General features: G+C 45.0%; 1 protein-coding gene across 12 annotated transcripts in view; it reads left to right on the top strand.

Moving 5' to 3' along the window:
* Septin6 (septin 6) overlaps positions 1–22763 on the top strand; it is a 138727-nt gene that overhangs the window by 98264 nt on the left and 17700 nt on the right. For all 12 annotated transcript variants that reach the window (XM_063280318.1, XM_017602159.3, XM_063280315.1 and 9 more), the window contains 4 exons: positions 6438–6624; positions 10605–10766; positions 17427–17523; positions 21620–21788. In XM_063280318.1, the coding sequence (XP_063136388.1) occupies positions 6438–6624; positions 10605–10766; positions 17427–17523; positions 21620–21788 (615 nt within the window). The remainder of the gene's footprint in view (positions 1–6437; positions 6625–10604; positions 10767–17426; positions 17524–21619; positions 21789–22763) is intronic.

The raw sequence follows: 22763 nt of genomic DNA, 5'->3' as shown, positions 1-22763 counted from the left end.
AAGGCCTTTGGACCTATGGGACGATTGGAAAAGGCTATTAGCCATATGATTCAGGCTCAAGAGAAATAGCAACTCTATCTCCTTTTATCATTGATCAGTGTGTGCAAACACTAGTAACTGTAGTCCCCACCTCCCAAATATTTATGCTGGAAACTGCTCGCCTCCAGAGACCTCCTATAAGAGACTAGCTAGCCCTTGCTCCTGTGCTGTACCTAATAAACACACAGAGGTTCCAGGTGGTGGGGATACAGGTAGCAGAGCCTAACGTGATCTCAGGTTCACGGTGTGTGTGTGTGTGTGTGTGTGTGTGTGTGTGTGTGTGTGTGTGTGTGTGTGTCCTTTCTTTATTCCCTTGCCAGGGTTCTGTGACCCAGGACACATGGGAGTTGTCAGGCCATGAATTATAAAAGTGTCAAGAACCAGAGTTTTGTACTTGTGTTCAGCCAACTTTAACAGCAATGTAGTCAGAACCCGAAATTTATTCAGTTCTTATTTTACTAGGCCGGCGGGGTGGAAGGACAGGGCTGGAATATAGCTGAAGGTGTCGATAAGAATGTTTCATAATGGGCATAGTGCGGCACTTCTGTAGTCCTAGCTATTAGAAAGACTGAAACAGGACAATTGCTTGAGCCAAAGTTCAAGACCAGCTGGCCAACATAGCAGGATCCTGTCTCAAAAAACAAAACTGTGGTTCGGTTGACCAGTCATATATGATTCTGCTTTGGCAGACAAGGAGCTGAGATCAGGAGGACTTTGGTATCCTGTGAAAGAAGGAAGGGACCCAGACTCCTGAGCATTCTGAGGAGACAACTCACACTTAGGAGGATCAAAGACACAAGGCAGCTAGTAGACACCAGATTGTGGTCAGAGGGTTGCATGTTACAGGGAGGATTTCTTGGGTGGGGAGCAGAGGGAGCCAAAGTTATGAAGTCAGGGCAGTCACAGCATTTGGAGACTGGAAAACTGATGAGTTGGTAGCAGGTTCATTGGAATCACGTAGAGTGGGGAGAAAGATTGAGCCAGGTACTTTTGAAGGAAGATAGGCTAGGTCTCTAAAGAAAAGAGGGTTTGCATTGACACGAAGGAAGAAGGGATTTCCAGAGGAATTGTCTACAAGAGCTCCACGATGACTTACCTTATCTTACCTCAAGGTGCATGGGTTGTAGGGAAAAGAAACATATCCTGGAGATGGCTGCTGACTCTTAGTGTCTCCTGGGGAGAATTAGGTTTCAGTCAGGTGAACAGGTTAATGACAGATGCCAGCACTTCCCAGACTCTAGTATGTACCCAAACCACTGGGGCTCCTGATGAACTCAGATGAAGAGGAACAATCCAGTGGCATTTAATACAGTGACAACTGCCACCACCACTGTCTGTTGTTCAGCCATCACCTCTGCACAGTTCCCACACATTCGCTTCACCCCCAAAGAAAACTCAATGAGCATGTCTCCATTCCTTGCTCACCTCAGCTTCCAGGAATCCCTTTAAAAAATATTTGTTTATTTATTTTATGAGTACTACACTATAGCTGTCTTCACGCACACCAGAAGAGGCCATCAGATACCATTATAGAACTGGGAACTCAGAACCACCGGAAGAGCATTCAGTGCTCTTAACCACTGAGCCATCTCTCCTGCCTGAAACACTATTAATTTACGTCTCTAAAAATTTCACTGGTCCAGGTGCTTCATATAAATGAAATCACATGGAATTTGTCTATAGATGAGTGTCTTCCTCCCTCCAGCCCCTCCCCCTCTTTTCAGTGTTGGGGATGGATCCCAGGGCCACACCTGTGTTAGTCAGGTTGCATTAGAATTTCTTTATAGCTGAAGCTCTTTAATGTCTGGCTAGTCCTAGTTTTCTTTACACAATCATTGGTTGATAGACATGTGGGCTGCTTCTGTTGTGTAGCTCTGTTTAATAGTTTCTTCACTCTCCTTACACTCACTAAATTTTAGCTCCCCACCTTTCTACTCTATTCTTGGTTTTGTTTTGGTTTTTTTAGACAGAGTTTCGATGTGTAGCCCTGGGTGTCCTGGAATTCACTATATAGACCAGGCTGGCCTTGAACTCAGAGAGATCCTCCTTCCTCTGCTTCTTGAATGCTGGGATTAAAGGCGTGCTCCACCACTGCCCAGCCAGATCCCCACCTTTCTTCGTTGCTTAAACTTGTCAGGCTGGCTTCTGCGAGGAGCATTATTACAGACTGCTCTTCCATTGCCCTTCTGGATCTCACTGTGAGTTGCTGGTGGTGCTCATCCTTGCAGCTCGGATGCTGTACCCTCAGAAAACCGTCCTTGATAATGGTATCAAAGCAGCAGAATTGGGCTGGAGAGATGGCTCAGTGGTTAAGAGCACTGACTGCTCTTCCAGAGGTCCTGAGTTCAAATCCCAGCAACCACATGGTGGCTCACAACCATCTGTAACAGGATCTGATGCCCTCTTCTGGTGTGTCTGAATAAAGTGATAAATAAATCTTTAAAAAAAAATGGGGTTGGGGATTTAGCTCAGTGGTAGAGCACTTGCCTAGGAAGTGCAAGGCCCTGGGTTCGGTCCCCAGCTCAGAAAAAAAGAACCAAAAAAAAAAAAAAGCAGAATTCCCAGTACTTCCTATTCGGTACCCTATTGTAGTGTCTCCATAGACCATTGTGCCATTTAGCCCATGGCCTCCTTCTCAAAATAACTTCTGAATGCTGAAAATGTAACAATTGCATTAAAAATACAGTTATCAAAATATTTTTAAATTATGATTTAGTCACCCATATGCTTCTGTTAAGTTCCAAAATAATATCTATTTTCAGGCTTCATAATTACCAGAATACAGAAACTATGGTGGATGATATATATGCTATTTTGACATATGTACAACCACTGGAATGAGAAAGAAAAATATGAGTGATCTGCATAGAAAAATCACAGGTCCTACAGACAATACTATACATTATTGTCTCAGTTTGTAACTGAAGAAAGTGGAAATTTTCACATAGAGATGTATTTCATTCCTGTGCAAGTTTGTGGATTCTCTAAATTCTATCCGTGTTTAGAACTGTATGGATAAAAATGAAGAGATGGCTCAGTAGTTAAGAATACTGGTTGTTCTACCAGAGGACCCAGGTTCAATTCCCATCACCCACCTTGGACCTTACAACTGTCTGTAACTCCAGCTTTAGGGGAGCCATTGTCATCTTTTGGCCTCCATAGATACTAGAGATGCATGAGGTGCCCAGACACACATGCAGGCAAAACACCTTTACATGCTAGAAAAGAATTGCGTGAAATGTTCTGTAAAAGTCACAAACTTATTACCTTAACGGGAAAAAGAGTAATTGTAGTCATGAAGAAGGATACAGTCTGCCAGAGAAGAAAGTGCTAGAAGAAAGCTGTCTTCTGCAGCCCTCCATGGAACTAGTGGGTGGGCCATACCTTGGGAGGGGCATGAGTAAAGTAGTGCCTTAAAGAAAGAAACAGATGCTTTCTGTGCCCCCGGAATGGAGTTCAGTAAGGATAGCAACATGTGGAGAAGAGATAGCCACTGAGGGCAGCTCCTCCATGGGGGCAGAGGTGAGGGAGCTGGGAGAGTAGGTGGAATCCTTACTATGTGCCAGACAGCAGGCCAGATACTGGCAATACAAAGCTGAGTGAGACAAAGATGAGTCAGCCATCTTTCAGATCTCATTAAACCCAACCCTGGTGGCAGTCTGGCTGGTCTGTGCACCCCTTCAGACACTCTGGGGGCCAGATGAAGTGGGGATAAGATGAACATGGAGTTTCAGGTATTCAAGAGGAAGAAAGCTGAGGGGAAAAAAAATCTGCTCTTCTGTTTCCCCTGCCCCTTTGTGTGGAGCAAAAACTGAAGTAAAAAAAAAAAAGAAGTTATGTAATAGAGAAAAGCAAAGCCATGCCCTGATCATATTATTCAAACCAGCTACCCAGCTGAAAATTAGCTGCGTCTGCTCTCACTGTGAATTCTTCAGGAGCCTTCTAAGACTCTTTGCTACCTAAGGGATCATTTGCGCTTCAAAACAGTCTAGGATGGGGAGGGGGAAATCAAAGAAAGAAAGAATGAATGATATTTTTAGTTTTTTTTCCCTTTGGGGGGCCAGAGATACCTGGATCTCTTCCTGTCCCCGGTTGATTCTCGGGATGAAGGATGCTGTGGTTCTTTTTTTAAATGCTGCTTTCTTCCTCGCTCCTTGGGGGCCCTTTCACAAAGGCTCACGTAGGGAGCTGCGGCAGGTGGGAGGTGTTGGCTGGGCTCATGTCCCCCTTTGATCATTCTCTTCTGGCAACAGAATCTGAAAACTCCCTGCCATGGGCTGACAGAATGAATCTCTTTCTCCCTGAAGAGAGGCAGCATCTGCAGTGGAGAGGCAGTATGCAAACTGACGTGATGAGAAGAGAATAGGGCTGGAGCTGAAATGACCTACTTAGAGGGAAAACATGATGTTAGGGTCATGGGTGAAGCAGAGGCCCTTGAGATGGCTCAGTAGGTAAAGATATTTGCCACTAAGCCTGGTGACCTGAGGTCCGCCCCTGGATCTCTCATAGTGAAAAGAGAGAGCTGACTCTCATGAGTTGTCCTCTGACTTCCACACTTATGCTGTGGCACATACACCTACACATATAAACAGTAAATAAGTATAGTTTTAAAAAGGAAGGAAGAGATTGCCAGGGTAATTTGGGTGGCATCAGTGCAGACAGGTCAAGGAAGAAAGGAATTTCCATGAAGGCCCAGTACAGGGAGGAGGAGTGAGCTGACTATTTTTTGAAGTTTTAAAAAATTAATATATATTAATAATATATGATAATGGGTTCTACTATGACACTTTTGTGCATGTACATGGTGTATTTTTTTATTATATCCACTCCCCATTACCCTCTCTGGTCCCCTTTCCGCTGATCTCCTCCCATATCTCAAGTAGCCCCCTCTTTTACTTTTATTTCTATAAATAGAGGTATTTTAATAATCATATTTTCATTTGTTTGTGTGTGCCTACATGCATGTGTGCATGTACATGTGTACCATGGTGCATATATAAAGGTCAGAGGGCGAGACTTCGAGAGAAAAACTGGAGAGAAAACCTCCAGTTTTCTGTTTCTATCATGTGGGCTCTGGGACTCAAACTCTAGTCCTCAGGTTTGGTGGCAGATGCCCTCACCCCCTGAGCCACCTCAACAGCTCCCTCTTCTACTTCCATGCCTTTGTGTATGTGTAGTTTAATTAGGGGTTACATATAGGAGCATGGATTAGTTATAGAAACATGGGCAACTCACCAGTGGGTACACTACTGAAGAAAATTCTTTCACGCAGCGACTAACAGCCTATAGACTCACTAATGTTGGGGGGCCTTGATGGATCAGGTGTGGTGGTACACTTTTGTAATTCTAGTACTCAGGAAGCTGAGGCAGGAGGTTCATGAGTTTGAGGCCAGCCTAAGGTACATAATAAATCCCACGCCACCTTAGGCTACGTAGCAAGACGTTGTCTTAAAATAAACAGACTGAGCTACGTGTATGGTGGTAGATGCCTTTATTCCTGGCACTGGGGAGGTAGAGATAGACAGATCTCTGAGACCTCGGGGCTAGCCTGGTATACATAGCAAGTTCCAGGACTACCAAGGTTATAATAAGACTTTGTATCAAAAAAGGAATGAATGAATGAGCAATCGAATGAATACGTCTTATTGAGTCATGGAGGCTGCCTAGGGGAGTTTTGCACGGATACTGAGTGAGCTGGGGTTCCTGTATAGATGATATGGGGGAAGAATCTTTATCAAATTTTGTCTGGCTGCTTCGATGAGAAGTAGAAGAATATGTGGCTGTGGAGGTTGCTAATTGGTGTGCTCCACTCATTGCTGCAAGAACGAGCAAAGACCCCACAGCACTGTACATAATTCTCCTGAGGCGGATCACAGAGCTGTCTTGTGTACACAGCTCTGGTCCAAAAGCATGGTGTAAGGAGATGCAGGAACCCTCTAATGGGCTTAGATCGAGGGCCGAATATGAAGGAATGTCATCCCAACTACAGAGCCCACCAGTGACTCCAGATTGCCTCAGGACCCATGGATCTGAGAGAACAGTAACTCCTGGGAAGCATCAGTGAGCAAGCTAATACCACATATATATTTACACTGCTGTATCACAGAAGGGATTTTGAGCATACATAGAGAAGGCTTAGGAAGGAGTTAGGTATTAAACTGAGCTCTGAGGTATGCAAACACAGGATTGGAATAAAGAAAGAGAAATAGTCATTCCACCCTGAAGAAATAAGTTGGGCTCATGTATGCACCAAGAAGTCGACCAAAGCTGACAGTAGAAGAAATAGAGAAGCCAGAGTACGTGAGGGAAGGTACAGTTACGCAGGACACTGCATTTCTAACTAGGACTGACTGTCAGAGCCCAAGCATTTGAAGCCATTTCTCTTCTCTCTGCTCTAGCTACAAGCCCATCGTGGAATTCATTGATGCTCAGTTCGAGGCCTACCTACAGGAGGAGCTGAAGATCCGGAGAGTACTGCACTCCTACCATGACTCCCGAATCCACGCCTGCTTGTATTTCATTGCCCCGACAGGGCATTCGCTTAAGTCTCTGGACCTAGTAACCATGAAGAAGCTGGATAGTAAGGTATGAGGCAGGACCTGGGGTTGTGCGAGCTGGACTCTTACTGATATAATACACAATGAGTACTGGATTCCAGTAGAGGTTTTATGGAATCCTAATCCAATCCTTTGTTACCTTCCTCTATAAAGATGATATTAAAGATCCTGCATTTGTGTCATATGCTGTCATCTGGATTCCTAATATTAGGGACGGACATGGCCTGAGTGCTTTCCACCCCGTCTGTCTTGGAAATAAAGATGGACACAAGCCAGATGGCTGTTCAAGGCTGAAGGTGCTGGGTTTGCAATGGAAAGTGGTTTTCTTTCCTTAAAAAGTTAGATTTCTTTTACTTTATGGTTTGGAGTACTTTACCTGTATGCATGTTAACCCTAGCACCATGCCTGGTGCGGAAAGACTTCAGAAGACGTTGAATTCCCTAGAAGTAGAGTTAAGGATGACTGTGAGGCAACACATGAGTGCTGGAAACCAAAGCCGGCTCTTCTGCAGGAGCAGTGAGTGCTCTGAACTGCTAAGCCATCTCTCCAGCCATGTGCAAGGCCCCACATTCAATTCCCAGCACCAAAGCAACAAAACAAATTGAACACTGGATTCTTTCAAAAGCCCAATTACTATAGTTTTTCTTTCCTAACATTTGGCATGTGCCAAATACTGTGTGCTTATACATGATACTCCATCTTTTTTTTCATTTATATTGTGTTATATGTTTTCATGTGTACATATGCATTTTGCATGCATGCTCGTACATGTGTGTAGGTGCATATGCATGTGGGTGCTTGTGCATATGGAGACTGAAGATTGATATCAGAATCATCCTGTCATCTCCCTTTCACCTTATTCATTGAGGCAGAGTCTCAACCATGCCAGGTTTCAGCCATAGGCTAGTCGTGCGGGCTAGCTTGCTCTGGGAATCCTGTCTTTGCCTTCTGAGGCTGAATTATAGGCAGACTACCTTGCCCACCAGACGTGTTTGTGAGCTCTCAGGAACCTAATGCAGAAAGAGCTTAGCCAGTGAAATATTCCCTTTTTTTGTTGTTTGTTTGTTTGTTTAACAAAAAGTGTTTTATTATATTTTTTGTAATTTTTAAATTTTCATTTACTTTTTTAATCAAAAAATGTTATGCAATACATTCTGATCAGGGTTTTCCCCTCCCCTAACTTCTCCCAGGTCCTCCCCACCCAACACCCAACTCCATATTCTCTCTCTCTCTCTCTCTCTCTCTCTCTCTCTCTCTCTCATTGAAAAAGAAAACTAAAAGAAACTTCATGAAAACAAAAACCAAATCTATAAGTAAAGACTAATAAGAAAACAAAGCAATGTGAGACAAGACATCTACAAAAACACCGTTGAGTTCACTTCGCCCATGTACTGCTGGGCCTGGGGCATACTCTGGGAGACTTCATGGAAAAAAAATCCACTTTTTCCTTTGCAAGTGGGTGTCAGTTATAGACAGCTTACTGGTTAGAGATGGAGCCTGTGCTTACATCTCAACAATTGGATTCCGTATGGCTTGGACCTGTGCCTGCCGCCAACAGTCTCTGTGAGTCGATGCCTGCATCAGTCCCATTGTGTCTTGGAGGTGCTGTTTCCTTGGAGTCGTTCATCCCCTCTGGCTCCTACAGTCTTTCCACCTCCTCTTCACATAGATCTCTAAGTCCTCAGAGAAGGAGTTTGATGGAGACATCTCACTGGGACTGAATGCTCCGAAGTCTCCCTTTCTGTACGATGTCTGGTCTTGGGGCCCCGCGTGAGTTCTCGTCTACTGTAAGAAGCTTCTCTGATGAAGGTTGAACAAGGCACTGATCTATGCGTATAGCAGAATGTCATTAGGAGTCATTTTGTGCAGTGTTCTTTGAGCAGAACTGTAATATTTGGTTTTCCCCTAGGCCCATTCCCTATCCAGTCTCAGGTATAGCACTGTCAGGCATGGGTTCCATCTCATGGAGTGACCCTTAAATCCAACTAGATGGTTGTTGTTACGTCCACAATGGTTCTGCCACTATTACACTAGCCTCTCACTCAGGTTGGCGACCATTGTAGGTTGCAGGGTTTGTAGCTGGCTGGGTGATTGTCCTTCTCCTTTGGTAGTGTATGGAGTATATTCCAGTACCATGAACACTTGTCAGTAGGGGTGAAGGCTCTAATTAGGCATGCTCAGCTTCTCGGTGTTTGATAAGAGTGTGGAATTGTTGTCTCCAGCAATAAAGACTGGGCCCTGTTTTTGTCCTTCTGATAACCTAGTGTAGTCAGGTATGGTTAGTCACATTTTACACGTGAGAGCTCTGAGGCATGGAGAGGCAAATAGCTTGTTCAAGGTCACACAGACAGCGTGTAATGAAGCTGAGATTTGGCTTCAGCTCTCTCGCTGCAACTTATTTCAGTACACAAAAGTCTAATTTACATGTAGTCATTTGGTAGCATTGCCATTATAAAAACTGAATGTCAGCTATAATCAGAATAAGAGTAGTTTTTCCATTTTTGCAGCAATGAGCTCACTGCTCATGAATAATAGGCTGCTCCTGAAATGTCTTCATGCCCAGCATGCCACTGTATAGGACAGCAATGAGCCATGTGGTGGGCAGCCTGGTGGGTGGGCTGCATTAAGTAAGCAGTTTTCAGTTTATGTTTATTGTGCACCAAAGAGGACTTGGCCAAAAAATGACAAGGAGATTTAGAGGAGATTTAGATTTGGCAAAGATTCTGATCTCTTGACCTCACTCCCCCAATCCCGGCAAAGACTTCAAAGAAGATAACTGCAAGTCCTGGTCTTAAACCAGCATCCGAAGCTATGTGGTATGAGCCTTTGGGGGACTTGGAAAGTTCGAATGAGACAGGACTTCAGTTCTAAAGCTCGCACAATCTCCTTTCAGAGCTCCAGGCCTGGGCATCATTCACAGGGCCCCAATGGGGTCTACTAGCAAGAATATGAGCTTTAACATGCTCTGTCTCCCCAAACCACTCCCATGCCAGATTCCTTTACCTTTAACAATAAAACATTTCTCCCATCCTAGAGGGATTTGGGCTTGCACTGGGCCTTCTTTTCTCTGGCTATCTGAAATTGGGCATTCGCACCTGCTTTCTTTACCCAGAAACCAACCTTCCAACTCAAGCATTAGTACCTTGTGTGGGGTGAGGTAGGGGGTGGTGTGTTGAGACAGGATCTCATGAAACTTAAAGCTACCCTCAAACCCACTCTGAGGCTGAAGATGACATTGAGTTGATCCTCCTGCCTCTACCTCTCCAGTGCTGGGATTGTAGGTGGAGCTGAGGATGGAACTAAGCTAACATCCTACCAGCTGAGCTGTATCCCCAGCCCCGGTCTATCATTTCTGTGTAAGTTTCATGACAAATTAGTAACACTGGGTCTTCTGTGCTTAATTGGATGCTCTAACTTAGAGAGGCACATGTTCATCATCACCAAGTTCTGTCCCTGCTTCTTTTTTCTGACACCTCCTGTGTGGATTTGTGTTATATCTTGCTGGACCAGCCTAGGTTGAATGGGTTGGGACAACTTACTGCTACCAACAAATGTCCACCTGTCACCTTGTAAACCACAGATTCCCTGTCATCTTTCTTTGAATCACTCTAGGGGTAACCTTGATTCCAAGGTAGATAGCTCATAGTTGTTACTAGCTTTGGAATAAGGCTGACTTGGATTTGAATTTTACTTCTGCTACTTATTTGTCCTGTGGCCTTAGACAAGTTACTTAACCTCTGTGTGGTTCAATTTCACATTGGTAAAACACTAGTAAAAACATCTTCTGGAAAAGTTACTGTTAAGATTAATTACGCTAAGCCATAGCCAGTGGCCAACCCATAGTAAGCACTCATTATTTTTTGTTATATTGTTGTTTGGCCAAAGGTGGAGAATGCTGGATCTGTTTGCTGAGCTTGCCCCTCTGGGCACTAATGGGAGTCCTAGGTTATGCAGTTGTTGGTTGCTAGTCAACAACAACCATTCCCACTTTGTTCCTCTTTTTCCTAGGTGAACATCATTCCCATCATTGCCAAGTCAGATGCCATTTCTAAGAGTGAGCTGGCAAAGTTCAAGATCAAAATCACCAGTGAGCTTGTGAGCAATGGAGTCCAGATCTATCAGTTCCCCACAGATGATGAGTCGGTGGCCGAGATCAATGGAACCATGAATGTGAGTGGGAACACGGGGTTCACCTTTATGGGCTTGTGTTCTTCGCCATCCATCTTACGGTGGTAACTCTTGATTACCAGAGTCTCAGATATTGATGACAGAAGATCCGGAGCCTAAGTAGCTTCTGCTTTTACTGATGGCTGTCGCAAAGCCTCAGCAACCCAGATTAGTAACCAGGGAAAGGGAAAAGGCTGACTCTAGGCTGAGTGGACCCTTGTTGTTGGGATCAGCAACAAACAAGTTATGCCGCCTTTCTTGCAGTCTCTAGTCTGCTGGGATTGTAGGTGGAGCTGAGGATGGGTATCCAGACCTCTCCTCCTCCTCCTTTGTGGCTCATGTATGTGTTTATAGATGTGTGGAGGTATATGTTCATGTGTGTGGATACATGAGGCTGATGTTGGGGGTCTTCCTCAATCACTCTCTACTGTATTTATTGTGGTAGGGTCTCATGCTGAAACCAGAGCTCAACAATACCTCATAGTCTCTGCTGGCCAACGGGCCCTGGGGCTCCCCTGCCTGTGCCTTCTGACTACCAGGATTACAGGAAGCTGCAGGCTAACTTTTGTGTGAGGGCTGAGGATCTGAACTCAGGTCCTTGAGCTTACCAGGCAAGTGCTTTTAGCCACTGTGGTATCCCTCCAACCCTCTAATCACCTTTTCAACAGCCCTCAAATCTAAGTCAGACTAGAGACTGCAAGAAAGGCATAACTTGTTTGTTGCTGATCCCAACAATGCTGGAGCAGTGGGTCCAGCAAAAGACACAGAGGCTGAAAAAGTTGGTTGGCCTCAGAGGATGGGCTGTTGTCCAAGAATTAATCCCTGTTGTCAAAGAGGGACAATGAAAAATAGCTTCCAATTTTGCTAGCAACCACAAGTGATTGTTTTTAAAGATTTTAGTTTTATTTTATGTGTATGAGCGTTTTGCCTGTGTGTAAGGAGACCATGTACATCTAATCTGCAGGGAGATCAGAACTCCTGAGACAGGAGTTACAGATGGTTGTGTGCTGAGAATCAAACCTGGGTCCTCTGCAAGGGCACCAAGTACTCTTAACAACTGTGCCATCTCTCTAGTCCCAGTGATGTTATTTTTAAGCATCAAAGTTATGCTTTGCCTTATTAAGTATGAATGGATTTATAAAACGAATCCTCTTTCCTCCCCTCCCCCAGAGGAATGAGTAATAAAGAAGGCAGACAGTCAAACACTCCCCGTGCTTCTTTACAATGTGTTGCTGCGGTTGCTGTGAAAACTTCAATGTTGTGATTTCTAGGAGACAGCTAATAGCTTTCAGCAAGCCTCTGCTTCGGGAACAGATTTCTTTTTTCTCTATTGAGAGGCATCAGTTTTTCCTAATGACATAATGTCAGGGGACAGCCAAACTCAGGAAAGCCTTGTAATAAAAGCCATTTTTAGCAAACTTTTCCTGCTGCTGGTGCCCTCTAAGTTATCATTACAACATCAGCTGCCACCTCCTATGAAATGGCCAATGAATTAGCATAGCCAGGCAGCAAGTCACTGTCTAGCCTGATGTCCTGCCCATCAGCACAGCCCACCCAAGACAGGTTTATTAGTAGAAGCCCTCATCAGCCTTGACAAGTCTGACTTAACTGACTCGCATCTGCATGCCTTGTGGTAGGTGGAGTTGTGCTCCCCTTGACCTGCCGTGGGTATGGATAAAAATTACAAAACACAAAGCAATGCTGTCTTCTCCAGGAGTCAGGGCATCTTGGTGGAAATGAAAGACCGTTAAGATGAGAAAACCGAAAACGGTGCCCAGCCCGCAGAGAAACGGGAAGTGTGTTCTGGGTGTAGCTCATACTTATGTCTGGAAGCATCTAGTCACCTCAGGACCTTAGTCCCTGTAGATAGCTTCTGAACTCACTGTCCCTGAGTCATCAAGCAGTGTTCATCCTTGTGGTTTGCTTTGCTAAGAATGAATCGGCCTGGTAAGTTCTCAGCCATATGAAGGTGTCCCATGAAACCATTGTCACTACATTATGGGTTATGAGTGACAATTACCCTTTCTCTCTTCTCATCTCAAATCTGGCTTCCTGCTCAGCCCAGGGCCAATTCAGCCTCGGATTTGGAAACTTGCCAGTGCTGTGAAACAACTGTTCTCCAGCTATGGCAGAGGAGAGAGTGCCAGTCCCATGAAACTCGTAACAGTCCATAGCTTATCACTGCTTCACTTTGAACAACCAAATCAAAAGCTCGATGTGGCAGCACATGCCTATGATTCCGGTACTAAGGCAGGAGGATTATATGTTTGAGTCTGACCTAGGCTACATTTAACAAGACCTTGTCTCCAATAGAAAAGAAAGGTAAGCTAAATCTCGTGGGTTCAGGGTCATCCCTCTAAGCAGTATTGCTCAATATTCATTCCCTTGCTTTCGTTCCATCATGCCCTTTTGAATGGGAAGGGAGGAGAAGGGGTGCCTACAGCTAGGATGCCCGGACTTGGGCATATCTGTGTGAGGGGCCTGTATGGGAAGCCTTTGTGTTCTGTGTGCTGATTGGGTAGCAGAAGGGAGGAGTCACTGCTATAAGAAACACAGGAGTCCCTGGCCCACCTGCTACCACTACAACTGTATCAAAGTCTATAGAGAAACCACACAGTGGCAGCACCAGAGATGGGGACGGGGTGCTTGGGTGCTATGAGGACCAGGTGCTGGCCTTTCAATTCTAGATATAGTTCCGGATGCCCAGCCCTGCGCGTTATACAGCCAGTCATCATGGGAAATTGAAGAGGCAGAAGGGTTTTTTTTTTTACAGTTAGGGAAGATATTCATGCGGGAGCATGCCTGGCCTCGCCCTTGGCTTTTGGGTGGCTCTAGAAAACCTTATGTCAGATTGTGGGCAGGAGATGGAGAAGCTGGGGGTGAGGAAGAGAGAGTCTGCTGCATGCTATTTCCAACTCCTGCTGGGATTGCTCTCAAAGCTGTGGACCTTAAATCTCAAAATTGTCACATTGTTTCAGTTAATTCATTATTTTGAGACATGATTTCACTAAGTGGCCAAGGCTGTTCTTAAACTTGTGACCTTCTGCTTCCTGATTGCTGGCATTATAGGATGGAGTCACTGTACCCAGCTTATTACTTGAATGCAATGTTATTGGTCTGGCAGAATGAGACACCTATAATCTCAGTACACGGGAGGTAGAGGCAGGAGGATCAGAAGTTTAAGGTTATCCTCAACAACATAGAGAGCTGGAGGATAGCCTGAACTACATGAGACCCTATTTATAAATAAATAAATAAATAAATAAATAAATAAAATAATGCTATTCTTAGATTAGCTCAAACTGTAGCTAGCGGTTAAAGAACAGGCCCAGAACTTGATTAAGCTCAGTTAATTGGCCATTGGTTAGGCATTGGGTTTGATTCCCACAGAGACATTGTACTTGTGCCCAGTGAGGACACATGGTTGGCAAACTGGATCACAAGGAGGCGATAGGCATAGGCCTGTCCTCTCCATTGACTCAGCAGTGGTGCCCCCATTGTTTCCATGAACTTCTGTTGGGGTGACCAATGGTAATTGAGAGAATTAGGTGACAGTCTTGTTTAACCACTAGCCTGAAATGGGGGCAAGTAGAACCAGCCTCATAACTAGAAAACTCTGTCAACCCTGGGAAGAAGCCAAGGCCAGTCAGTATAGATCACCAGAAAAAATCCTGGGGGAATTTCATAGCCCAAAAGGATAAAAAATAGAAAACCACCTTTCCGGTCTTCAAAGCATAATGCATGTGGTTGAGCAAGAATAGAATAAGTCATGTAGGGTGGATCGCCAGACAACTTTCAAGTGGACCTAGGGGAGTGTAAGGTAGACAGGAGCTGGGAAGGTGATGCTTTGATTTGAAAGTGTTGCCCATGTGATGTATTGGGAGATGGAGCTGTGCGGGGCCTGATGATGCAGCTGTATAATCTCAAACACCCTGCAGGCTGAAGCAAGAGGATCACAAGGTGAAGATGTGCTTAGACTACAGAGTGAGTTCCCAGCTTGGGCACCTTAGTGAGACACTGTCTCCAAACAAAAATTTAAAAAGAAAGCTGAGAATACAGAACTCGGTGGTACAGCATATGCTTGACATGTACAAAGCACTGTGTTCCATTCCTAGGACTGATGATTTTTAAAAAGGGAGAGCTGGAGAAATGGCTCGGGGCTAAGAACACATACTACTCTTCCAGAGGACCTTAGTCCTGTTCTCAATACCCACATAGGGTAACTCACAACCTCCTGTAACTCCAGCTCCAGGGGATTTAACCCTTTCTTCTGCCCTCTAAGTATACCTGCCCTTGCATGCACACACCCACATACAGACATACACAATTAAAAATAAATCTTTATTCAAAAGAAGAGATTGAGGGTACTAGTGGCACAGTATGCCTTTAATCCCAGCACTCAGGAGGTAGAGGCAGAGAGATGTAGCTCTCTGTGAGTTCAAGGCCAATCTGTTCTAAAAAGTGGGTTTCAGGACAGCTAGGTCTGTTACACAGAGGAACCATGTCTCAAAACAAACAAACAAACAAACAAACAACAAACAAACAAAAAGAGTCAGAATCAGGGAGGGGGAGATCGGGCTTTTATAGTTATGTAAGCCATAAGGGCTGCTCCTTCACTAATAGGATTAAGGGTCTTTATAAAAGAGGCTCCATGCAGAATTTAGCTAGCTTGATCATCTGCCTTCTGCAATGGGAAGATGTAACAAGAAAACTCTCCTCAGACACCCAAATGTGGTACTACTTTGAGCTTAGATGGTCAGCCTCTGGAATTATTGAAAGAAAGGCCACTTATTTTCTTTATAAATTCCTTAGCCCCAGGTATCTTTTTCTGTAGTTATACAAAATAGACTAAATAGTGAGTCTGGAGCCGGACTCCCAAGACGAGCCCGAGGCTATGTGTTATAATAGCGCTCTGCACCTGGAAGATCTCCTATCTTGGTGTCCCTCAGCAGACGCTTAGGTAGAATTACACAAGGTCCCTTTAACAATCTGCTCATCATGGGTCAGCAGGGGCCTTGTCTTGAAACGAGTAAGAGTCTCCTCCCTGGAGCCACATATATGAAACACTGCTTGTCAGCTTCCTGCAGGAACCTAAAAAAGGGAGGGGCGGGGGAGAAAATCTGGCCTCCATTTTGAGAGATATCATGGACAGGACCTGGTAGTGTGATTGAAAGTTAAAACTCCTTTTTTTTTTTTTTTCCGGAGCTGGGGACCGAACCCAGGGCCTTGCGCTTGCTAGGCAAGCGCTCTACCACTGAGCTAAATCCCCAACCCCTAAAACTCCTCTTTATCTTGCCTGATTCCTGTCTGGCTGTCATAGCCACGTGTCTTTCAAGAACAGCTGACTCGCAATGACTCCTAGCCTGCTGTGGTTAGTTGACTTCCAGCAGATGCCAGAATACAGACATATAGGCCACCCCTAGGTGGCTTGGGAAGGCTGGCAGCCAAAGTGTGGTGTCCTCGCTGCTTCCTGGAAAGACCTAGCCTGGGAGTTGAGTACATGTGTGACTCCTTTAAGCAGTCTGTCCTGGCTCCCTCTGATAATATATAAGGCCCTGGGAAATGATGTTTGCCTGTACTTTCCAGAAACATCTTTGATGCCAGTTGCAGAGAAGTGTGCTGTGGGAGGTCTTATGAGGCCTGGGAGTGGCCTGTGCATTCGGGAACAGTCAGAGAGCTAGAGGAATCAAATGACAGGAGTTTGCTGGAGAGAGGAAGCGAGTGACCCTATCATTCTGACAGTGTCCCTTGATGATAAAATAACAGACCTAAGGCAAGACTGGCATTTCCTATGCCTTTATTTTCTTGGTATTTTCTTTCTTCTTGAGCCTAGAGATGTGCCTCCCACTTCACCCACAGTTCCTCCTCCATCACTTTAGAGCCGAGAGCCCAGGATGCAAGCAGATGATGATACAAGATGGTTTTCCTTCTCACCTCCTCCCTCAGTCTAGCCCTGTGCAGTCACTGCCCCTCATCTCAGCTGCAAACACCATGCCCCTTTCGTCCTCTTCTCTACTCCATTCAAGGAGTATTATATGAAGTATCTACCATTTTCCCTTAGTCACATACTATCTAACAGGATGTCGAGTATGTAATTTACACGTCCTCAGCGAGAGTAGAAGCTTCCAAAGTGCAAGGGTGTGTATCTTCTACTTCTTTATGCCCCTTAGGGTACATCATCAGAACTTGCGAGTGAAGCTTGTGGGTGAGCCCTCTAGGCTCATGGGTGAGCTCTTACCTAGGCAAGAATAACGCCAGTCCATCTTAGTGGGTTTAAGCTATGCTCTCATACTCTAGGAAGAGAGTAGTGATGCCAACAGCTGTATCCAACCCCTTCTGATGCTCACCCAGCCCCAGCCCCCAGCAACTATGACTGTGGATATAGGTTGCTAATCTGCTCATCTTCCTGCTCTGTTCCCTATGTGTTAGAGCAGGCCTTTGTTATCTGTTATCTGTAATCCCAGAGCAGAGAAGCAAGAACTAGGCTTCTTATTCCTGCATGGCTGTGGAGCTCTGGAGCTAAATGGATGCCTCTCAACGCTGATGCACTGAGTGACGTTGCAGAGGGAGCACCCAAAGGCCTTGAGATGAGCAGCAATTGCATCGTGGGGTACTTGATGCCTTCCTCCTGGAGTTCTGAGTGCTTGTTTGCCTCTGTTCCAGGCCCACCTGCCGTTTGCTGTTGTTGGCAGCACAGAAGAAGTGAAGATAGGGAACAAGATGATGCGAGCTCGGCAGTATCCTTGGGGGACCGTGCAGGGTGAGTCTCCTACAAAAGGGCTGCAGTCAGAGAGCCCTTCCTCTGTGTTTCTGCTGCCCCCTGCCATGATACAACAAGTTACTAGCTTGTCCCCACCCTCTGCCAGTCATTTTAGGTCTCAAACAGCCATAGGGGTTGACTAGCAGCAAGCTCTGGCACGGTGCCTGGATTCTGTGATGTGAGCAGACTCCCTTTGTCTCTAATGAAGAAAGTACACCCTTGTAACCACCTCCAAACACAACAAAAGACAAATGGATTTGGCACAGCGTAGAAAGGACTATACAAGTGAGTGTGTCCCTAAGAGAGGCACAAGAACGTTCACAACAGAATAATGATGATAAATTATTCCAAACAATGAGGTGTCCATAAAAATAGGCTGATTAATTTGTGAAATGGTCATATCATGGGATCTCAGACAGAGGTGAAAATGAATGAATTATAGCTACATCTGCATGACTGGATCACAGAAACAAAATACTGAGCTAAATAAAAACATGAAAGCATGCATATGATAGGTTTCTGAATTCCAGAAGTAAGCTAAAGTAACATGATATATATTTTTATGAATTCGTGCACAAGTAATGAATGATAAAACAGTTTTAACACACACACACACACACACACACACACACATTGAGAGGTAGAACAATGAATGGCTCAGAGGTAAAAAGCACCTGTTATTCTTGCGGAGGACCTGAACTCCATTCCAAGCACCCACGTCAGAAAGGTCACTTCCACTTTGTCACTTTGTTCCACTTTTACCTCCAGTTCCTTCTTCTGGCTTCTACAGGCATCCCACATAAACACACACACACACACACACACACACACACACACCACAAAATATAAATAAAAATAGTTCTCTAGGGCTGGAGAGATGGCTCAGTGGTTAAGAACACTGACTGCTCTTCCAGAGGTCCTGAGTTCAATTCCCAGCAACCACATGATGGCTCACAACCATCTGTAATGGGATCTGATGCCCTCTTCTGGTGTGTCTGAGGACAGCTACAGTGTACTTAAATACATTAAATAAATAATGTAAAGGCATTTTCCTCCAAGCCTGCTGGCCCAATCTTCATCCCCAGAGACCACACAATGGAAGAAAAGAACTGATTTCTGAAGGTTGTCTTCTGACCTTCACATGAATTCACACATACACACCCACTCCCTGTCACACTTAAAAGAAATTAAAATTAAAAAAATATACAAGTGAATGATAAACCCAAAGTCAGGATAGTGCTAATATTTCATTGCCAGAGGAGGCAGGGAACAGAGAGAAGGGCATGAGAGCAAAAGGAGGCCAGCAGGGCCTTCTAAGATAATATTAAAAATGTTTAAATATTTAAAAATTTAAAAATTCTTTAAATTTCACATTCCTATTTCATGGATGTATATATACTTATATATACATATATGATTATTTCATAAATTTAAAGGATCAGATATATGTTACATGCATTCATCACAGTTTTTTTTGGTAGCATGTCTAAGACATATTATGCTGTCCTTGTCAGTTCAGTAGGTCATACAAGCTCTAGGTCACTTCAGTGAGCAGAGGTTTAGGGACCTGAGAGTCTGTAGCTGTAAACTCTGCCATAGCTGGCAGTTTCTCTGTAAATCCATCCCAACCCTTGAGCAAATAATAGAGAGTGGGCACTCAAGAAGAGTGGCGTAGATCTATAAGTCCAGCACTGGGAGGGGTGGAGGGAGGCAACTAGGATGAGATGGTTGTGAGTTCAAAAGCAGCCTTGGGTGACCATGTTTCAAAAAGCAAAGGTGAGATTTGGTTGTGAGCTGTCCACCTTACATAAAGGCCTCTTTCTTTTGTGGTGCTGAGGATGGAACTGAGGGTCTCATGCATGCTAGATGAGCGCTCCATCATTGAGCTCCAGCCCCTGTCTGGATGTCCCATAGGTAGAGAAGCTGGTCAGAGCTACACTAAGCTTTGTGCTTCTCAGTCATTTTGAGCTGGGGGGGGGTGTTACAGTGGGAACATTGGCAAGTGACTTCTGGACCAAGAGTCACCCCTTTGGAGTCTGAGGCCTGACAGACAGGAACCTGAGGTGGGAGGAGACAAACCAGCAGAGTTCCAGTGACTTCAGTCCCCAACGTAGACCGCCCTGCTCTCATCCCAAACTGTTGTTTTTGTTTTTTGGTGATAGTAGTGGGGTTTGGGGGGAGAGGTGTTGTTTTGTTTTGTTTTTTACTCCTGAGTTGACTGTTCTTTTGAATGAAGAAGTAGTTGAATACTGCTTGGGAACCTTAAAGAAGACTTAGAACTATTCCTTCTTTCACCTTCCCCCTCTCTTTATAAATAGGGCCTCATGTAGCCCAGGTTGGTCTTGTATTCACTATGTAGTTGAGGCTAGCCTTGAATTCCTGACCCTCCTCAGTCAATCTCCTAAGTGCGGAAATTACAGGTGTACACCATCATGCCTGGTTCTGGGATCATTCCTACTGACCAGGGATCACGGTCCAGAGTTAGAGAAGCAGATATGTATAGGTTGGTCCTGAGAAGTTACTTTACTGATGCAGCTTTTTATACCCATTTATATTCTATGGCAACAGTTCTCAACCTATGGGTCGCAACCCTTTTAGGAATCAAATGACCCTTTCACAGAGGTCACATATCAGGTATCCTGTATATCATATGTTTACATTACAATTCATAACAGTAGCAAAATTACATTTATGGAGTAACAATGACATAATTTTATGGTTGGGGGTCACCACATGAGGAACTGTGTTAAAAGGTAGCGACATTAGGAAGCTTGAGAACCACTATTCTAAGGCAACAGGTAGGGTTCATGTCATGTAAGCGGCCTTAAGCAGAGAGAGTACATGGATCAGCCTGGACTTTGGACAAATACTTATGATGACCATATCTGACCACCTATGATAATACAACTATGCTTGATTCTGTCATTCTAGAACCCCTCCTCTCTGTCCCTACTGTCCTCTTCCAGACCCTGAGAGACAGAATCTTGGCTAACTTATCTGTTCATCATCTCAAACATCACCATCCTCCTGTGCATGGCCAAACACTGCCATCCAACACAGTGGCGACAGAGCTGCAGACATCCTGACAGAGCCCTGCCTGCAGCATTGCTCTAGCCAGAAATCCACGCTGCTGTGATTTATCCACACCCCTCACATTCTTGCTCAGGATCCAAAATGAAGACCTTTGCCCTCAAGGCAAAAAGAATGGTACACACTTTCTCCTGCTTAGGATTGCCGGGTTCAGACCACTATCCACCCTTGGCAAAACACCTCTTTGGAAGCTTCTATTTCCCACATGGGTCACATTGTAGGTCTGCCCCTCCTTGTCCCCACCAACTATTGCTACCCTGGTTCTTTTCCTTGCTCTTCAGAGACTCTGTCTATGGTCTTTGCCTTTCTCCTACACTATCTGGTTCTGCAGCCTGCCCTCTATATGACCTTGCCTAGCGTTCTGGAGGTCTGGTGGGGGTTATGTTCTATTATCTGCCTGATAAATTCTGTTCTTCCTCCCAGAGTCATCCAAGAGGTTGTGTCTATGGGGACACCTACAGTCTCCTGGGAGTTTGTAGGTCCCCCTCTACTGGGCTTTTACTGCACTGCAACCATACCCTCATGTTTGCAACTTTGGCATTTGCGTTGTATTGTTCTGTTTACATGTACGTGCTTTCCCACTAAACTGCAGGTTCCTAAAAGCATAGGCCCAAGACTTCATTTTTTAATTCTCAGGGCTACACATAATACTGGGAACCAAGAGTCCACGAATATTTATTAGATGGCCGGATAGACAGATACGCGTCTGTCTTCGAAGCAATGCCAAGCAGAGATTCCTGTGGAAGTCTGCTTGGTGAGCTGGTGTTGAGGCATTAATGCAAGTTCTTAGATATTTTCACAGTAGTAAAGTTTTCCTATTACCCTTTCATAATGTTTCATTCCCAATTTCCACAGGATAGAATTAGGAGGTTAAATTTGTAGGCGCCGTATAAACAGGCTGCAAAGCAATGTCACCCTTAGACATTTTACTTCTCACTTCATCCATGTCTTCCTCTGCCGGCCTTCCTTCCAATATACATCCAATGCCCCAATACCCGATATGCAGTTGAAAATGAGGCCCACTGCGACTTTGTGAAGCTGCGGGAGATGCTGATTCGAATCAACATGGAGGATCTGCGGGAGCAGACCCATGCCCGGCACTACGAATTGTACCGCCGCTGTAAGCTGGAGGAGATGGGCTTCAAGGACACCGACCCTGACAGCAAACCATTCAGGTACCTCTTATGCCGGGTCAGGTCAGCCTGACCTAGATCAGAAGCCTTGCCCTGAAGAATCAGCAGGGAAAGCGAGCGAGGCATGGAAGTTAGCTAGAGAGCCCAAAGGAACTCCTAGATCATTGGTGCTGCTTGAGTGTTACCTCTCTGTGTCTGCACAGCTGCCAGAAGAGCTGCCACCCTGCTTAGAAACACAGACAAGGGAAGGGGCTGGAGAAACCACTCTGCTGATCCATCACTCACTGCTTTAGCCCCTCCCTCCCCTGTATAGCTGCTCTAGTCAGCCCTGCTTGCATAGACTCGGTGCTAGGGCTTTGTTCTACGGGGTGACAGTTAAGAGCTGCACTCTATTCCCACTTTCCTCATCTGGCTCTTGGATTGCCTAAGACGGGTTCACAATATGTTCTTCCCCATCGTCCCTGTTCTCAACATCAGATAGGGAAAAAGTCAGGGGTAGTGGCGCATGCCTAGAATCCCAGCACTGGGAAGGCTGAAGCAGGACGGCCAAGAGTGTGTGGACAGCCTGGGCCACTCAGCAAGTACTACACCAGTCAAGGTTACATGGCAAGAACATTCATTTAAAAAAAGATAAAAAAGGGTTGGGGGAAGCTGAGCATGTGATTTGGTAATAGCGTTTGCTTGGCATGCAGAAGCTGAGTTCATCCCTAGTACCAAATAAATAGATAGGAAAATACAAAAAAAAAAAAAAAAAAAAGACCAAGAAGCAGTCACTTGGCTTGTATCGGTGACCTGCATGATGCTCTTTCTTCCCCCACGGACTTGGCATTTCAGTGTGAGTTTTGTTTTGACCACTGACGATGCATAATCACTGGTGTCTTCCTCAAATCAGAATCTAAAGTGCTTTTCATTGTGCAGGTGGGAGCCATAGACCAACGAAAGCATCTGCTCTGTATAGACAATATGCGTCATTAGCCCTGCAGTTTGAATTACCATGTGTTGCCCTTTACTGTGGCT

This window comes from Rattus norvegicus, chromosome X (assembly GCF_036323735.1).
Source record: "Rattus norvegicus strain BN/NHsdMcwi chromosome X, GRCr8, whole genome shotgun sequence".
Classification (NCBI taxonomy): Eukaryota; Metazoa; Chordata; class Mammalia; order Rodentia; family Muridae; genus Rattus; species Rattus norvegicus.
This window is presented reverse-complemented; position numbering and strand designations above follow the sequence as displayed.